This window comes from Mustelus asterias, chromosome 2, assembly GCF_964213995.1.
Source record: "Mustelus asterias chromosome 2, sMusAst1.hap1.1, whole genome shotgun sequence".
Classification (NCBI taxonomy): domain Eukaryota; kingdom Metazoa; phylum Chordata; class Chondrichthyes; order Carcharhiniformes; family Triakidae; genus Mustelus; species Mustelus asterias.
This window is the reverse complement of record NC_135802.1, coordinates 131,495,459-131,514,665: the sequence shown is the minus strand read 5'-3', so window position 1 is coordinate 131,514,665 and position 19,207 is coordinate 131,495,459. Positions and strand designations below refer to the sequence as shown.

The window sequence follows — 19,207 nt, the reverse complement described above, 5'->3', positions numbered from 1 at the left end:
CATCATTCCCCCCCCCCCGTACAATGATCTGGATTACTCTCTCCCCTCCCCCTCCCACCCCCCCCCCCCCCCCCACCCCCCGACGATCTGGCTTCACTCAGTCCTCCCCCCCTCAGACGACGATCTGGCCTCACCCCCGCCCGCTCCCCAGAGAATGGTCTGGCCTCACTCCCCCTCCCCTCCACAGGAACATCTGACCCACCTTCCCCCCCCACCAGACAACGATGTCCCTCCCCCCCCGGCCAGAGATACATCTGACCTGCCTCCCCCCGCCCCCCCCCCCCGGCCAGAGATACATCTGACCTGCCTCCTCCTCCCCCCTCCAACCAGACAACGATCTGACCTCACACCCCTCCTCCCCCCTCCAACCAGAGAATGATCTGACCCCCCCCTCCCCCGATCTGAGTCAGAGGGCCATTGGAAGCTCTGAACGAGGTCTTCAGAGGCTGCAGCACCCGACTCAGACTTTTATTTAGCAGGTCCCTAAAAGCGCGGTTCCGGATCGGCAAACGTGGTGGTAAAGGGGGAAATGCTGATAGAGTTGGGCGGGCAGTTCATTAATTCAATTTAAATGCAAGCAAACGTATTCAAATCGTCATTGCGCCCGATTTGGGCGCGGAACGGATCCCCGCCATTCGCGGGTCTCGGTAAAGCGGTGATCTGCGCGGACATGGGTGCAGATCGCGATAAAAGCCTCACACCCGACTTTACCGTGATTTCGCGCCCGGAAACGGGTGCAAATTGTTGGTAAAATCGGGCCCATGGAGTGAGATATTCATATTTCCACATGCATCAAAGTCTATTCACTCATCATATCACACACCATAGATGTTTTAGAAATCGCCCTCCAATTGTTGTGGAAAGGTAAATGATAAAAGACATGCTGCTCTTTGCTCTTCTTGTAGAACTACCCAAGCCTACTGGGTCTCTATTTAGGCTAGAGCACTTCTTTGTTAGCTGCAGCATCCATTTAACTCAGAACAAATGTGTGAATGAAAGTTCTACCCAGCATTTTGAGGCACTTCCTAGAAGTCTCATGACCCAGGCACACTTTCCACATTCTGAGGACAACAGAGGAGAATAAGCCAATCTGTCCTGTCATCACAAGTTAACAATGGTTTTTAAAATCCCCCCAAAAGGAACCATCTGTACAAGATTAATTTGCTATGCAGAACGAACGTTTGACGCTCTGCTAATCTATTTGAATTCAGGTACTGAATTAGCCTATCCTCCTCTCAAGAGTCAGCTTTTCCATGAGTAAGCATGTACACAACCAACAATCAAAATCAGCCAAAACATTCTCCTGAGAGGAAACTATATGGTGACTTCAGAATATATGTGTGCAGACTCTATTTTTACCTGCAATTAAAAGAAAGAACTTCTACAGATACTCCAATACACTACGAAGAAATTTAAAACCTAGAGATCACAAAAACCATCTTCATCAGTGACCTTCCCAGTATCATAAATTTAGAATTGGCAATGTTTGCTGATGATTGCACAATGATGAGCACCGCTCATGATCTCCCGGATATTGCAGCAGTCTGCAGCAAAGACCTGAGCAACATTCAAGCTTGGGCTGATAAATGACTGCAGTAACTTTCCCAGACTCCTTCCAAACCCACAACCTTGACTGCCTAGAAGGATAAGGGAAGCAGATGAATGGGAACACAACCACTTGGAAGTTCCCGTCCAAGTCACACATCAATCTGACTTTGAAATATATCGTCGTTCCTTTACTGTTGCTGCATCGAAATCCTGGATCTCCCTTCCTAACAGCACTGTGGGTCTACTCTACATTGACTGCAGCGGTTCAAGAAGGTGGCTAACCACCACCACCTTCTGAAGGGCAATTAGGAATGGACAATAATTGCTGGCCTGGCCAGCGATGCCCATATCCTGCGAACGAATAAATTAAAAAAAATCTCTGACCAACCTCAGATGATATGATCAATTGCAAACACTGGTATCACTGGGAGAAAAGGAACAGATGGTATGAAGTGGATTGAAATGCTGCAACAGCAGAATGGATGTAGTTACCTGACTATTATTCTTAAATTTCACCTTTTGAAATGATTCTTTCCCTGCCTGTTTTTATATGTAGAGGTTGAAAATACTAGTAGTAAATTTTTTTTTTTTAATGGATCGTATTTTGGAGATGAACCAACCACTTGTTCCAATCAGTCTTTTACATTTCCTTCAATTCTGAGCTTCAAAATTATTATGAAGTTTTGGCATTTTTGCAGACCCAGATGATTTGACCTAACCCTATAGATTAGAGCTCCAATTTGTCCTGAGTTGCTGGTTTTAGTCAGAGTCAGTGGGCATGCTGTCGTTGGTCTCAGATGACTCATGCTGGGCAGCAGAAAATCAGCTATGGTTCCCGCTCTAGATCACTAGCCAATTAATCTGGCTAAGTGTTTGAACATGTTGACATTGAGTGAAGAGTAGATGCTCTACCCCTCTCCTATAACTGAATATTGAGTTGATATGCAGAGTCAAACATGGATGCAACCACCTGGGCAAAGGTTGCCAAGTTCACACTGAACTATAATCAAGCAAGGAATCAGTATACAAAGGTGAGATTTTGTGCAGTAATGACATCAATGGATATGGAGCTAAGGCAGGTAAATGGAGTTAAGGGATTGATTAGCCATGATCTAGTTGTGTGGCAGTACAGGTTTCAGGGGCTCCTCCTGTTCCTGCAAGAGGAACAAAAATCAGCAAAAAATGAACAAAATCCAGCAAATCATCATCACAATCTGAAAAAAATTATAAACTTAAGGTTCAGATAGATTAACATGGACATGTGTTCACATGACCAACCAACACTCTAACAACAAGAACAGAAATGATGGAAAATCTCAGTGGGTTTGACAGTATCTGTGGAGAACAAAGCTAACATTTCAAGCTCTTCATTAACATTGATGAAGATTCATCCAGACTTGAAAAGTTTGGCTCTATTCTCTCTTCACAGATGCTGTCAGACCTGCTGAGATTTTTCAGCATTTTCTGTTTTTGTTTCAGATTCCAGCATCCGCAGTAATTTGCTTTTAACCATTGCTTCAGCCTCTTCTGAGCAAGGAATTGTGCAAGGTTCCTGTAGCCTTCATTGAATGTTACCCAATCTCTTTACAATCAGAGGTCAAATGTTCCAAAGCCATAGAAGACGAAAGGTTCATACGCATCGGAAAGGCCAAAGGGAAGGTGCAGATATACCAAAGTGGTAGCAAATTAAACAGTTTTATTCCCAAACTGAGGAAACATATCTTGTAGTGAATTCATTAATCAGCCTGAATTAATATATTCAGGAAATACAGCACACAGTCTATGTTCACACCGTGATCACAAAGAAAATGAATGAAATGAAGGCTTAAGTTATGACATATAAATGCTAGTGGTAGGGTTTGTGGTTAACATAACACCTTGGTGGAATCTGAAACTTTTTGTTCAACCAAAAATCAAATAAAGCCATCACCACCACTGTAGGAACTAACATCAAAGCAAAGCTTTTGTAACTGTAGCATCCCTATCCCTGCTTCTTTTGGAAACTTAGACTTAACACAATAACTTATTTTCTGTAATCATTCCAAATGTTTAAAAAGAAAGCTAATTTTATCCAAACTCAACAGAAGTCTTGGTAATAATGGAACCCTCAGCATATAAATGCCACAGTCTGCTTCACTACGAAAATAAACATAAGACAGGGAATGGGATACTACAGCTTTCAGTTACAAGGTCTGCCTCCAAGCATTAAAATGGCACCAGCAAATTTATAGCAATCCAATAACAAAAATGCGTTCACAGTCCGTGCCACTCATGAACAGATGATACTATCTTTTCTAAATTGGACTCCTTCGTTGTTCTGAATCAAAAGCAACAACCTAACTGTCTTAAGGTCATTGTGCAGTGACTCAGACCAGTTTCTTCCAAGCTTGCAGTATGTTGGGTGACCAAGATGAAAACTGAAACTCAATAGTCATGGAAGGTGCATCATTTTGATCGAAAAAATTAACAGTTTTTAAAACCAACTGGAGATATATGCTTCTTCAGCAATATATGCTCATATTTTCTGGTTTGTACTTTGCATCCATGCTACAGGAGCCCAACTCATACCTTTACTAGGTTTTCAATGTGAAAATGCCACTAGCCCAAATCTAGTCAGATAATTAGGTAATATAGGTAAGAGTTATGTAATTTGTACTCCATATATGCACCTGTTATTAGTTTGTATGGATGTCTTTAAATAAATTGTATACTTGCTGGTGCCAACTTCACCCACCACCACTCCAGGAAGGCAAAAGTTCTGACCAGTTATTGGCTGTGATTTCTTGCGCTCAATCTCGCTTGCATCATTCACTGCGCCAGTTGAAGATTGCCTCAGTGTTCTTTTGACACGTGCTCCATTTTTTGCCATTTCATAATCATGTTCTGTGTCAGCTCTACTATCAAGTCCAAATAGCTCTACCAGGGAAAAAGGGCACTTTTTAATCTTTACTTCATACACACATTCAATGCATAATGGAGCAGCATAAAATAAACCTGAAGAAGGTATTTATTGACCTTTAGCTCACTTTTTGCATGTCCAAAAGTTTTCGATTTAAGAATGTATAAAGATGAGTTTCCGGCTTCTTGTTTTGAATATCAAAACATAAATTTAAATGCACAGAATTAAATTTCATTTTAGCAATATTCTAGGAAACTGAGAATTTATCTTTCTGGGTTTGTTACCTGTAATACAATTAATCTTTCCCAGTCTCAATGAGATATATACTGCCGAGCATCTGGACATCAGTGTTCAATGCTGACATAAAATAATTTTGCTTATGTCACTACTTAAATACTGTTCCAAAAGTTTAAAACAATGTAGGAACATTTGTGTAGATGACTGACACTACTGAATTAGAGCTGTTTTGACATTTAAGTGCATAACATTTTGCTGATGCAAAGTAGGTTTTAATTGATCACAAAACCTCACAAGAGGTCCGAGTGCAGAAATGATGAGTTTCATTACAGACTTTGTTTCTTTTGTAAATTTACTTTTGCTTCAGTTTATGGAGACAAACAAATGGAAATACATGATGAAAGACATTTTATGACTATTCCAATTGCATGTTGTGACTATGTAAAATGCATGTAAGGTGGTTTACACATTGCAGTGGTTCACACAATTGCAATTACTAAAAATGTATTATTGACAAATATAGAATTAAGCATTAATACAAGCTACATTTGCATATCAAAATTGTTACGATTAAACCTTTTTATAAACTTTTTGCTATTGTGCGCCACTACTTTATAACTCTTCAAGCCAACAAGTAGTAGAACCCTACCAATCTCCAATTGGTACCAGATAGAACAGACTGGTGCATTTTTGATAAATTACAGAAGTTTTTTTTCAAGTTTTCTTTACATAAATATGCCTTCACTTTCATAAACTCAATACTGAGAGTTCTTCTCCTAATGTAGTGGTGGAATATCTGGTCATGTTCGTTTGGGATACTGGTATGGTGACAGACCTGCTCATAGGGGTTGAAGAGTTAACTGTCTGCTGTATTGCTCAATTGCACTTCAGTAAAGTATTTGAAGCAGTCCTCCCTCCCCTCTAACTTCAGAATTTCTGTAAGTCCCCCTTGCCTTACATTAAGTAGTGTGAGCCTACCTTCATGTGAAGATGACCAGCTGCTGGGTCCACTGAAAGGAGGACTGCTCTGTCCATCTTTATCCGATGGCATTCGCCTGAGAACAGGTGGGACCAGAGCAATTTTGGGGGAAATGTGACCAGGTGATGACTCTGGGTTTTCCTCTATATAAGGAGTACAAAGGCATCACTTTTGTTAATGTTGCTTTTCCCGAAACAACAATAGCAGTGTTTTGAGATAAAACTATTCAGTACATCCAGCAATCTCAATGAACCCTTTTCCAATTGATTATGGATCAAATTTGCAAAGGGTTTAAATAATTACGATTCCCCCCTCAGAATAGCACATATCCCAATCAAAATTTTACTACAAACGTCATATTTTCACTAAGATTAAACTGACTATCGATACTAAATGAAGTATGGATGTGTTTGTTTTAAGCTATCTCAATGGATTAACAAACATATCATGTATTTCGTGATAGGAATGAAATGTAAAATATATACAAATTTAAATCCTAAGTTTCTGAAGCTCTTATGTATCCAATTGATGGAGACTAATTAATGCATAAGTAATCCATTAAATTTAGCATCTAGTGAATAGTAGTAGTGCTGTACTGTTGAAAGTAAAGGTGTTAAATCCAAAACTGGGGTCTTCAATTTAAACAAAGCTAGCTGCAGGCGTACAATGAGTGAATTGATTATAGTAGATTGAAAAATTAGGCTAAAAGGTATGATGATGCTAGGTAGGCAATGAAAAATTTCAATTTCAAGAAATATTTCATAACTTTCAATGAATACATGTTTCATTGAGGGATAAAAACCCAACTGATATGGTGAACTACAGAAACTAGGGATAATATTACATTAATAATGGATTACACTGTTGCCAAAAAGATTAGTAAGCCTGACGATTGGGAGGATTTTAAAAATCAGCAAAAGATGATCAAGAAATTGATAAAGAGGGAAAAAGTAGAACATGAAAATAAACTAGCAGGAAATATAAAAACAGATTGCAAGAGCTTCACATGCATGCAAAAAGATTGGGGAAAGTGAGTGTGGGTTCCAAAAATATAATGCAATTGTACAGGGCGTTGGTAAGGCCACATCTGGAGCATTGTGTGCAGTTTTGGTGTCCTTATCTGAGGAAGGATGCCTTGCTATAGAGGGAGTGCAGCAATAGTTTACCAGACTGATTTTTGGGATGCCAGGTCTGTCATATGAGGAGAGACTAAGCAGGTTAGGATTATATTCATTGCAGTTTAGAAGAGTGAGGGGGGGGATCTCATTGAAACTTATAACATTCCAACAGGGTTAGACAGGGTAGAATCAGAAAGAATGTTCCCAATGGTGGAGGAGTCCAGGACTAGGAGTCATAGTGTGAGGATGAAGGGGTAAACCTTTAAGGACTGAAGTGAGGAGAAATTTCTTCACCCAGAGAATGGTGAATCCGTGGAATTCACGACCACAGAAAGTAGTTGAGGCCAAAACATTGTGTGATATCCAAAAAATATTTGATAAATAACCTGATAAGTAGTTGTTACTTTAGATTAGGTTTTATGGATTGGGAGTAACATATCAACATGGATTCAGAAGTGGTTCAGAGATAAATGGATAATTCCTGAGATAGTAGCATGTAATTAGTGAAGTGCCACAAGGATCAGTGCTTGGGCCTCAGTTATTTACAATATTTATCAATGACTTAAATGAATTTGTTTCCCACACATATTATCTTGACCCATTGATTCATGCAATAGAATATACTGTTATTACTGGATCAATTTCAGCTCTGCGTGTCATCAAGCCTGAAAAAGGCATGTCATAATATGAACTTTCAGTCAACACTTAAAAATTGGAGGCATACAAGCTGAAGATGACTGCTAAATCATGTGGCTTTTGCCATTTGAACTACAAACACTGTCTCTCTGGCGAGGGTATCTCACATTCATCTATGGAATTTACAGATCTCATTGTTTAAGGATGGATCAACACCTAAAGATTATGGAATTTCCAAACTGACTGTCTCCATGTTCCACACTGGACAAAATTAAAGATCAAAATTCAATGGCCACTATGAACTTGATGTGGAGATGCCGGCGTTGGACTGGGGTAAACACAGTAAAAAGTCTCACAACACCAGGTTAAAGTCCAACAGGTTTATTTGGTAGCACAAGCCACAAGCTTTCGGAGCACTGTCCCTTCAACAGGTGAGTGGGAGTTGTGTTCACAAACAGGGCATATATAGACACAAACTCAATTTACAAGATAATAGTTGGAATGCGAGTCTTTACGGTAATCAAGTCTTAAAAGGTACAGACAATATGAGTGGAGAGAGGGTTAAGCAGAGGTCAAAGAGATATGCATTGTCTCCAGCCAGGACAGTTGGTGAGATTTTGCAAGCCCAGGCAAATTGTGGGGGTTACAGATAGTGTGACATGAACCCAAGATCCCAGTTGAGGCCATCCTCATGAGTGCGGAACTTGGCTATCAGTTTCTGCTCAGCGATTCTGCATTGTCGTGTGTCGTGTAGGCCACCTTGGGGAACGTTTACCTGAAGATCAGAGGCTGAATGCCCATGACTGCTGAAGTGTTCCCCAATAGGGAGAGAACATTCCTGCCTGGTGATTGTCTAGAGAAGACAATACACATCTCTTTAACCTGTGCTTAACCCTCTCTTCACTCACATTGTCTGTACCTTTAAGACTTGATTACCTGTAAAGACTCGCATTCCAACTATTATCTTGTAAATTGAGTTTGTGGCTATATATGCCCTTTTTGTGAACACAACTCCCACTCACCTGATGAAGGGGCAGCGCTCCGAAAGCTTGTGGCTTGTCAAATAAACCTGTTGGACTTTAACCTGGTGTTGTGAGACTTCTTACTGCACTATGAACTTCCCATTGTATCATAAAGGCTTCCTCCATCCAAACCAGACTGGGTGAGCCTCAGAAGTGTTAACCCAGTGGTTATGTGACCAGGGACTGCACCTTTATTACTTCAGAACCCAGAAGATCCATCAGAACTCTCAGTGGTCAGACACTGAAATGAGCTGCAACCCATGAAGCAGCCAAAGTATTTGACCTATTCCAGTTTCCAAGATCACCTGAGAACCAACCTCCAAGATATTTGACTACAACAAACCTCATAACCTGCTGTGAACCCTCCATTTTACATTACCCCCACTTCAACTTTAAATCATCAAATCCATTCCAGAAACCACAAGCCTGCCACATGGGAGACCATATATTATAAATCAGAAACACAAGTTATCTGTATAAGTGCTCTATCTTTATCTATATCCAATCTGTGTGTCCATGTGCATGTGTGAAACTAAGGCCAGAATTTTCCAACCTATCCCGTGGCAGGGCCAACGAGCCATTGAAGTCTCCGTTCACATAAGTGGGACCGGAAGATCCTGCCAGTATAGAGGGCTGGAAATTTCTGGCCAAAGTGTGAGACATTACATTAATTCAAAGTAAGTGTGTGAGAATAAATAAGCTTTTTTTTAAACCACAAAAGATTGTTGCTGAATTATTTAACTAGAATACACACTCCAAAAATAAGCAAAGACACACCTCTTTCTAAACAAATATGGGCAGTAAGATTTGATTTATTGTCACATGTATTAGCATACAGTGAAAAGTATTGTTTTTTGCATGTTATACAGACAAACTATACCGTTCATAGAGAAGGAAAGGAGAGGGTGCAGAATATAGTGCTACAATCAGAGCTAGGGTGTAGAGAAAGATCAACTTAATATACGGTAGGACCATTCAAAAGTCTGATGGCAGCAGGGAAGAAGCTGTTCTTGAGTTGGTTTGTACGTGACCTCAGACTGTATCTTCTTCCTGATGGAAGGTAGGAAAGAGGAGGTCTGGGGTGCACGAGGTCTATGATTATATGCTGGCTGCTTTTCCGAGGCAGAAAGCACACACATCTGCCCATGACAATTTTTACTCATTGTTCAGTAATCTTTGTTCCAGAACATTCCTGTTTCAATTTGTGTGTTCTTCCCAATACTAAAATGTAATTTTCTGTAAGCAACTAGATACAGGTCTAAATCTTGGACCTCGCCAATGCTGTACATTTCTAATTGGATTGTCAGGAAGGAGATGAAAATGATCATCTTAGGTCCACCACACAAGACTTATTGAACAGGGTGAACAGGTTGACGGTGCTATTTCTCTTCCCCAAGTCTTCTCTGTTCTGATCTTACTGCATTAGTTAATAATATGGTAGGAGACCTATTCCAGCCTTGAGTCGATCCACAGAAGGTGAATGATAAGGGCCTACTGACAATTCTTTCACCCCTCTGCACTTTTGTCCAACTTTGGAGATTGGAATCCCACGGCTTTCAACTTTTATGATTACCTGTTCTAAAGACACCAGATAGATTAGGAATAGTAGACTGTATTTACTTCTCTCAACTGCACTCCATTTGATCAAATAATTTCTTAAACATTCAACTATTTATGAGTAATCATATGTACATATGAAACTCATATGAAACATGAGCAACCATAGGTTTGTTAATATGTTCCCCTAAAATCTTCTCTATGAATCCCCAAATCTTTAGTCCAGGAATTACCGACACAACTTCCACTTACCTGTATTCCAGCTGGGCCTAGGCTTTTGAGGAATATTGGGTCGTCCCACATTGCTCGGCTTGAGAATTTGAGGGGGTGTTTTTGGACTGGTAGGAGTGGAGGAGGAACTTTTCGGTTTCATTGTTTCAATCTTTGGTTCAGGTTTTGTAAGCTTCTCCGGTGAAGTCAAGCTGGGATCTCCTTTTTGGGTTTGCTGGCCCTTGGCTACCACAATGAAACAAAAATTATGGAAAATAATGTAACTTAGAAAGCACTCAAGTTAAATTTAACGGTAATGTATGTTGGAAAATGCATGTTCTTTTAAAAACAAAACACAGGATATGGATTGTCTGGAATAATGCCAATATCTTAAACAATTTGTGCCTTTTCTGGTCCAAGAAACAATGATTTGTTCTAAATAAGAACACCAGACTCAAATGTTGTCCGGAGGTTAAAATACTCAGCAGTAGGTCAGATTTTTAGCATCGAAGAGCAAGGGTTTTCATAAACACTGCTTCTGCGACTCCGAACACCACGTTTTAGGATACACCAGAGACACGCAAGCCGGAATGTTACCACCATTCACACCGATGGGATTTGGCTGGGTGCCAAATTCCCGACCTCGCTGCAGCGGGACATGAACGGTAGATAAGATCACACCCACAGACTACACAGCTAGAATTTAATAAAGCAACAGGAAATAAATCTTGATCTTAGATCTTGATACAAAATAATACAAGAAATGCAGATTGGACTAAGGGAGCAAAATAAAAGAGATAAAGAGGAGAAATTTAAGAAGCCTTATAAAAAATCTGCAGCATTAATATTGTTCCGAGGGACTGAGTCTCCACACTTATAAAATTCATTTTTCAGGGTCAGACTTGGTGTTCAGCAGTATCAGTTATTGCACCATTAAAAGCTCAATTGTCCCTAAAATGCACCTACTCTAACCTATCCAGGCATCTTTTGCGTGTAATTAGTGGGTAAGTAATCTAAAATTCATACTGCTACAGTATTTCAGTGTCATGTCGATTGACAAGGACTGCAATGGCACACCCAGTGAAAGATCAGGTTAATCTGGGTAGGGGCTCTCAGATTTCCACACTTAACTATGCATGTGTGAACTCCAGAAGTTGCTGTCAAGTTTATCCTATAATAGCAGTGAATGATGATGACTTCACCATTATCATGGTAGCAAAATTGGGCCATTATGTTTATGTGCCTCACTATCGTTCGTATCTTTCTGCCTGAGGGAATGACATACGTTTAACAACACAGTGTGGGCATGAGTCAGTATGCAAGGTAAAACTATACTAAATCAGAAGTTAGGGTTTTAAGCATCTTCTTTCTCTTCTGGATTGAAAGTGCTGTTTAATCACCCAGTAGGAGAGTACTTTCAACACATCAAAAGGTACAGATTGCTAGCAGCCCGATTTCACAACATACAGTCAATTTTCCTGATTTTCACATAGAAACAAATATATAACAAAAGGGTAGTCAAGGGCAAGGAAATGGTGAGAGTGAAGCTGCAAAGTATGAACAAAATCACTTCTTGTAGTATGGAATGGTGAGATAGGGATTAAAGCGTCTTGCTGAACTCTTTGCTCGAGGAGTTCTGAGGCTTCGTAGAAAAAGTTCAGTTTTAAGATGGCAAATTTATCAATGTCTCTTGATATATCAATTCTCTATCCACTAATTGTTTGGGTCTGATTTTAATAAATCTCTGACATGGCAGGACCTTATTTTTTTTCCAAGACCTTAGTGAGTTCTGATCGTTTATAGTACAATTTGGTTGCAATCAGAACCAAAGTCAGAAACAAAGCAAAATCAAAAGGAGGTGGCCAGCATTGCTCCATATCACATGGTTGCAAGTAACTGATTGAATAAGAACCAAGTTAACATACTTCACTTCCCATACATCTGTACATTTTAAGGTAAGTTTTGCAATTTTGTACATGTTCCCTGATTCAAATAGTCCTGCATTTGAGTGGACCGCAGCCTTGACTGGGAGCATGGCTGCATTACCTTCTGTTCCTGTTAATGGATATACTCCACATTCTGACTGAATTTGCTCACAATTAAACTGCACCAATTGCGTGACTCCAACTGGATTTGACTGATTCATGAGGAATGGGTGACAAATCTATTGGAAATTTGTCTAATTTGCTGCACCTTTGTAAGATAAATATTCTATGCTGGAACTACATTAATGTTCACCTTCTCCTCGTTATTGGTCCTTCTCTGGCCTTCAAAGTTTTGCTATCAGAAATTGACTGTAGATTTTATCCCCGCACCTGCAAATTCAATTCTAATAGTAACAGTAATTTCCTCAATCCTCTTACTGAACATAAGTGGTCAGCATCTAGCCTGTGAATCCAATGCATGTGCTTTTACACTTGTTTTTGTCGTAATTTCACCCTTATATTACACACTGTTGTTGTTACCAACAAGGCCAACCTCATTCATAATGACTTGATTGTCCATTTCTTACAAAGATAAAGCACAGAATTAGCAGTATTTGGAAAATTAACACCCATCTATCCACCTTTGTTGAGGATGTAATGTGCAAGAATTAAAAAGGTGGACACAGCAATTTCTAATACAAACCTGAAGGAAAATATTATTAAACACAGGCATGTAAATAAAGTCAAAGTGCAGCTATCGTATGTAGGTATGAAAGGCTAACATACACTTTCTCATGGCATTGGTATGTCAGACTTGCGCTCACCTCTACCAGTTTCGTCTGGTCGGTCTGCTGCATTTGGCACATTTTCATTTAGCTCCTTGCTTCCAGCTTCATTTTCAAGTTTCTGAGGAGAAGACAGAAAAATTGAAGACATTCTACAAATCAAACCATTAATCCAGTTCCTTAGTAACAGACATGCTGTTCTTTGGACTGACACAAAAAAATACAAGAATGGCTTTCGGATTATTGTTAGAGATCGAGTTACATTTTAAAATGAACTTTTGCCGCTATTCAAACAGCTGCTTTTTAAACCTTAAAGTGTTATCGTAACCTGTGGTGCCTACCTTAAGAAATCTTACACACAATGCCAAGCTGACACTTGACCCTTTGCACAAAGTAACTGGTATGACGTGACACCGGGTGAGCAATGATTCTGCTGTTCGGTGGGATGCACAATGGAAAAGACACAGGGGGCGATCTTACCGGCTCGTCCCGCTGGTCTATCGAACATTACAGTGCAGTACAGGCCCTTCGGCCCTCGATGTTGCGCTGACCTGTGAAACCAATCTAAAGCCCATCTAACCTACACTATTCCAATATCATCCATATGTTTATCCAAACACCCTTTAAATGCCCTGAATGTTGACGAGTCCACTACTGTTGCATGCAGGCAGGGCATTCCACGCCCTTACTACTCTGAGAAAAGAACCTACCTCTGACATCTGTCCTATATCTATCACCCCTCAATTTAAAACAATGTCCCCTCGTGCTAGCCATCACCATCCAAGGAAAAAGGCTTACACTGTCCACCCTATCTAATCCTCTGATCATCTGGTATGCCTCTATTAAGTCATCTCTTAACCTTCTCTCTAACGAAAACAGCCTCAAGTCACTCAGCCTTTCCTCATAAGATCTTCCCACCATACCAGGCAACATCCTGGTAAATCGCCTCTGCACCCTTTCAATGCTTCCACATCCTTCCAATAATGCGGCGACCAGAACTGTACGCAGTACTCCAAGTGCGGCCGCACCAGAGTTTTGTACAGCTGCAACATGACATCATGGCTCCGAAACTCAAACCTTCTACCAATAAAAGCTAACACACTGTACGTCTTCTAACAACCCTATCAATCTGGGTGCCAACTTTCAGGGATCTATGCACTTGGACACCAAGATCTCTGCATTCCTTTTCCGCATTAAACTCCATTTGCCACCTCTCAGCCCAGCTCTGCAGCTTATCTATGTCCCTCTGTAACCTGCAACATCCTTCCGCACTGTCCACAACTCCACCGACTTTAGTGTCATCCGCAAATTTACTAACCCATCCTACTACGCCCTCATCCCGGTCATTTATAAAAATGACAAACAGCAGTGGCCCCAAAACAGATCCTTGCGGTACACCACTAGTAACTGAACTCCAGGATGAACATTTCCCATCAACCACCACCCTCTGTCTTCTTACAGCTAGCCAATTTCTGATCCAAACCGCAAAATCACCCTCAATCCCATGCCTCCGTATTTTCTGCAATAGCCTACCATGGGGAACCTTATCAAACGCTTTACTGAAATCCATATACACCACATCAACTGCTTTACCCTCATCCACCTCTTTGGTCACCTTCTCAAAGAACTCAATAAGGTTTGTGAGGCACGACCTACCTTTCACAAGACCATATTGACTATCCCTAATCAAATTGTTCCTTTCTCGATGATTATAAATCCTATCTCTTATAATTCTTTCCAAAACTTTGCCCATAACAGAAGTAAGGCTCACTGGTCTATAATTACCAGGGTTGTCTCTACTCCCCTTCTTGAACAAGGGGACAACATTTGCTATCCTCCAGTCTTCTGGCACTATTCCTGTAGACAATGACGACATAAAGATCAAAGCCAAAGGCTCTGTAATCTCCTCCCTAGCCTCCCAGAGAATCCTAGGATAAATCCCATCCGGCCCAGGGGACTTATCTATTTTCACACTTTCCAAAATTGCTAACACCTCCTCTTTATGAACCTCAATCCCGTCTAGTCTAATAGCCAGTATTTCAGTATTCTCTTCGACAACATTGTCTTTTTCCTGTGTGAATACAGACGAAAAATATTCATTTAGCGCCTCTCCTATCCCTTCGGACTCCACGCACAGCTTCCCACTCCTGTCCTTGACTGGCCCTAATCTTACCCTAGTCATTCTTTTATTCCTGACATACCTATAGAAAGCTTTCGGGTTTTCCTTGATCCTACCTGCCAAAGACTTCTCATGTCCCCTCCTGGCTCTTCCAGGCTCTCTCTTTAGGTCCTTCCTGGCTAACTTGTAACTCTCAAGCGCCCTAACTGAGCCTTCATGTCTCATCTTTACATAAGTCTTCTTCTTCCTCTTCACAAGAGATTCAACTTCTTTAGTAAACCACGGTTCCCTCGCTCAACCACTTCCTCCCTGCCTGACAGGTACATACTTATCAAGGACACGCATTAGCTGTTCCTTGAACAAGCTCCACATTTCAATTGTGCCCATCCCCTGCAGATTTCTTCCCCATCCTATGCATCCTAAATCTCACCTAATCGCATCATAATTTCCTTTCCCCCAGCTATAACACTTGCCCTGCGGTATATACCTATCCCTTTCCATCGCTAAAGTAAATGTAACCGAATTGTGGTCACTATCACCAAAGTGCTCACCTGCCTCCAAATCTAACACCTGGCCTGGTTCATTACCCAGTACCAAATCTAATGTGGCATCGCCTCTTGTTGGCCTATCTACATACTGTGTCAGGAAACCCTCCTGCACACATTGGACAAAAACTGACCCATCTAAAGTACTCAAACTATAGCGTTTCCAGTCAATATTTGTAAAGTTAAAGCCCCCCATAACAACTACCCTGTTACTTTCGCTCCTATCCAGAATCATCTTTGCAATCCTTTCCTCTACATCTCTGGAACTTTTCGGAGACCTATAGAAAACCCCCAACAGGGTGACCTCTCCTTTCCTGTTTTTAACCTCAGCCCATACTACCTCAGTAGACGAGTCCTCATCAAACGTCCTTTCTGCCACCGTAATACTGTCCTTGACTAACAATACCACACCTCCCCCTCTTTTACCACCTTCTCTGATCTTACTGAAACATCTAAACCCCGGAACCTGCAACAACCATTCCTGTCCCTGCTCTATCCATGTCTCCGAAATGGCCACAACATCGAAGTCCCAGGTACCAACCCATGCTGCAAGTTTACCCACCTTATTCCGGATGCTCCTGGCGTTGAAGTAGACACACTTCAAACCACCTTCCTGCCTGCCGGTACACTCCACCTTGAAACCTTATTCATGACCTCACCACTCACATCCTCCTGTACACTGGAGCAACAATTCAGGTTCCCATCCCCCTGCCGAATTAGTTTAAACCCTCCCGAAGAGCATTAGCAAATTTCCCCCCCAGGATATTGGTACCGCTCTGGTCCAGGTGAAGACCATCCCGTTTGTAGAGGTCCCACCTACCCCAGAATGAGCCCAATTATCCAGGTATCTGAATCCTTCCCTCCTGCACCATTCCTGTAGCCACGTGTTCAACTGCTCTCTCTCCCTATTCCTCTCCTCACTATCACGTGGCACGGGTAACAAACCAGAGATAACAACTCTATTTGTTCTAGCCCTAAGCTTCCACCCTAACTCCCTGAATTTCTGCCTTACATCCCCATCCCTTTTCCTACCTATGTCATTGGTGCCTATGTGAACCACAACTTGGGGCTGGTCCCCCTCCCCTTTAAGGATCTCGAAAACACGATCCGAGACATCACAGACTCTGGCACCTGGGAGGCAACACACCAACCGCGAGTCCCTCTCGTTCCCACAGAATCTCCTATCTATCCCCCTAACTATGGAGTCCCCAATGACTAATGCTCTACTCCTCTCCCCCCCTTTCCCTTCTGAGCAACAGGGACAGACTCTGTGCCAGAGACCTGTACCCCATGGATTACCCCTGGTAAGTCGTCCTCCCCAACACTATCCAAAACGATATACTTGTTATACAGAGGAACGGCCACAGGGGATCGCTGCACTGACTGCTTTTTATCCCTTCTAACAGTCACCCAAGTATCCTCATTCCTCGGAGTATGAACCTCCCTGTAGCTTTTATCTATAACTGTCTCTGCCTCCCGAATGATCCAGAGTTCATCCAGTTCCAGCTCCAGATCCCTAACACGGTCTTCAAGGAGCTGGAATTGGGTGCACTTCCTACAGGTGTACTCAGCTGGGGCACTAATGGTGTCCCTCACCTCAAACATCCCACAGGAGGAACATTGCACTGCCTGCACTGACATCCTTGCTAACTTCCCTTACTAAGAAACGAAAGAGAAAAGAAAAAGAAAAAAAAAGAAAACAAATTCACCTGCTCTCATACAGAGTCTTTTTTTTTTAGGTTAGAGGAGGGGGGAGGGTGGGAGACTCTACATGTGTAGAGTCTCGGGTTACCTCCCCGTTCAAATTTATTGGGTAAAAAACCGTCCCAGGTCTCCCTGCGACCTATTTCCGGTTTCCTGTTGCTCAGGAAAAAAAACAAAAAACTCCCGAAAAAAGTAAATAAAAATAAATTCAGCTAGTCTTATTTTCCAGTTCTGCCCTCCAAAAATCACTCCCCTCTCTGCCCGCTCCTCCGTCTATGGGCGGGACAAACCAGTAAGATCGCAAGAGAGCTGAAAAACCAGGTTGGTGCCTGGTTACTCGCTTCACACTATCTTACCAGCCATGGATTGACAGCATGATCAGCCTTGCACCTGGGAAAGGGGCAAGGCTGATTTTAGTATTGAAATTTGAATTTAAATATAATTAGTTAGGCCAAGATGGAATCATCTGGGCTCACTTATCTTAATAGCCTCACTGGTGAAGGTTCTCACCGGCGAGGATCAGGTATAGTCACCATCAATGGGGATTTGACGCGGTGGCCTTGCCGGTGGTACGGGAGGCCATTGAGGCCCTCCCGAAGGTTGGGGGAGGGGTGGGGGTACCCTTGTGCAGTTTCATCCTGGGATCCTGGCATTGCCAGCCTTGCACTGCCCATTGAGTACCCTTGCACTGCCCACTGAGCAGGGCCTGAGGGATTGTGAGGGGAGCTGTGCACTCTGCAACCGGGGGTTGGCCAAGGCTGTGATCATCGAGGCCATAGTTTGGGGGGGGGGGGGGTTTCAATTGGCTGTGTGGGGTTGGGGGCGATAAGCCCGGGCGGGCTTTGGGGCAGTAATCGGCTGGTGTGGGGTGGGAGGGTTGTGTGGGGGTGATATCCAAGGGGCTGGGGAGCCTGAGAGATCTCAGTGTTCTGTTGCACAGAACAGAGAGATCTGTGCATGTGTGATAGTGCCCTCCAGTGTGAGCAGCCAGCTTTCTAGCGAGAATAGACTCCATCCACTCCCCCTGCTGGCGTGAATCACACTTTGCCTCTTGTTTTGCACTAAGTGCCATATGATTGTGTCTGAAAGCTCACTGAAAAAAAATGGGTGCAATTATCTCCCATTTTCATGCTTGTTCGGCACTTAGAATTGTTTGGGTAAGATTGCCACCACAGACTGCATAAAAATCACATTAACAGACAACATTGATCAAGCTGAAATTTTAAAAAAAAAAATCAGGCTTTTATAAAGATTATGCAGAAGAAAGGGCAAATGATTTCCCAAGATGTTGCCTGGTATGGAGGGCATTAGCTATGAGGAGAGGTTGGAGAAACTTGATTTGTTCTCACTAGAGCGACGAAGGTTGAGGGGAGACCTGATGGAAGTTTACAAGATTATGAGAGGCATGGACAGAGTGGATGGTCAGAAGCTTTTTCCCAGGGTGGAAGAGTCAATTACTAGGGGGCATAGGTTTACGGTGCGAGGGGCAAGGTTTAAAGGAGATGTACGAGGCAGATTTTTTACACAGAGAGTAGTGGGTGCCTGGAACTCGCTGCCGAGCGAGGTAGTGGAAGCGGATACGGTAGGGACTTTTAAAGGGCATCTTGACAAATACATGAATAGGATGGGAATAGAGGGATATGGTCCCCAGAAGGGTAGGGGGTTTTAGTTACGTCGGGCAGCATGGTCGGTGCAGGCTTGGAGGGACGAAGGGCCTGTTCCTGTGCTGTAATTTTCTTTGTTCTTTGAGAAAGTATGGCCAAATTCGGTACTTCACAGAACTCCTTACCATTTTACTACCAAAGCCCAGTACAAACCGTGAGCAATTCTCTTCCATAAGAGGCTGGACCATGAGTCAACGACATAAATTTTTATGTGACAAACCAACTCCATGAAGCCTCAATAAACTCCTCATCAGTGTAA

The 19,207-nt window shown here is 42.2% G+C and overlaps 1 protein-coding gene across 5 annotated transcripts in view; it reads right to left on the bottom strand.

Annotated features, from left to right (window-relative positions):
- The window catches only part of LOC144511333 (F-actin-uncapping protein LRRC16A-like), a 380,857-nt gene that overhangs the window by 8,307 nt on the left and 353,343 nt on the right, over positions 1 to 19,207 (bottom strand). For 4 of the 5 annotated variants that reach the window (XM_078241629.1, XM_078241637.1, XM_078241604.1 and 1 more), the window contains 4 exons: positions 12,956 to 13,037; positions 10,249 to 10,452; positions 5,663 to 5,806; positions 4,312 to 4,464 (listed from right to left, as the gene is read on the bottom strand). In XM_078241629.1, coding sequence (XP_078097755.1) covers positions 4,312 to 4,464; positions 5,663 to 5,806; positions 10,249 to 10,452; positions 12,956 to 13,037 — 583 coding nt within the window. Of the gene's footprint in view, positions 1 to 4,217; positions 4,465 to 5,662; positions 5,807 to 10,248; positions 10,453 to 12,955; positions 13,038 to 19,207 lie in introns of all 5 variants that reach the window. The other variant, XM_078241621.1, reaches the window with a different exon arrangement.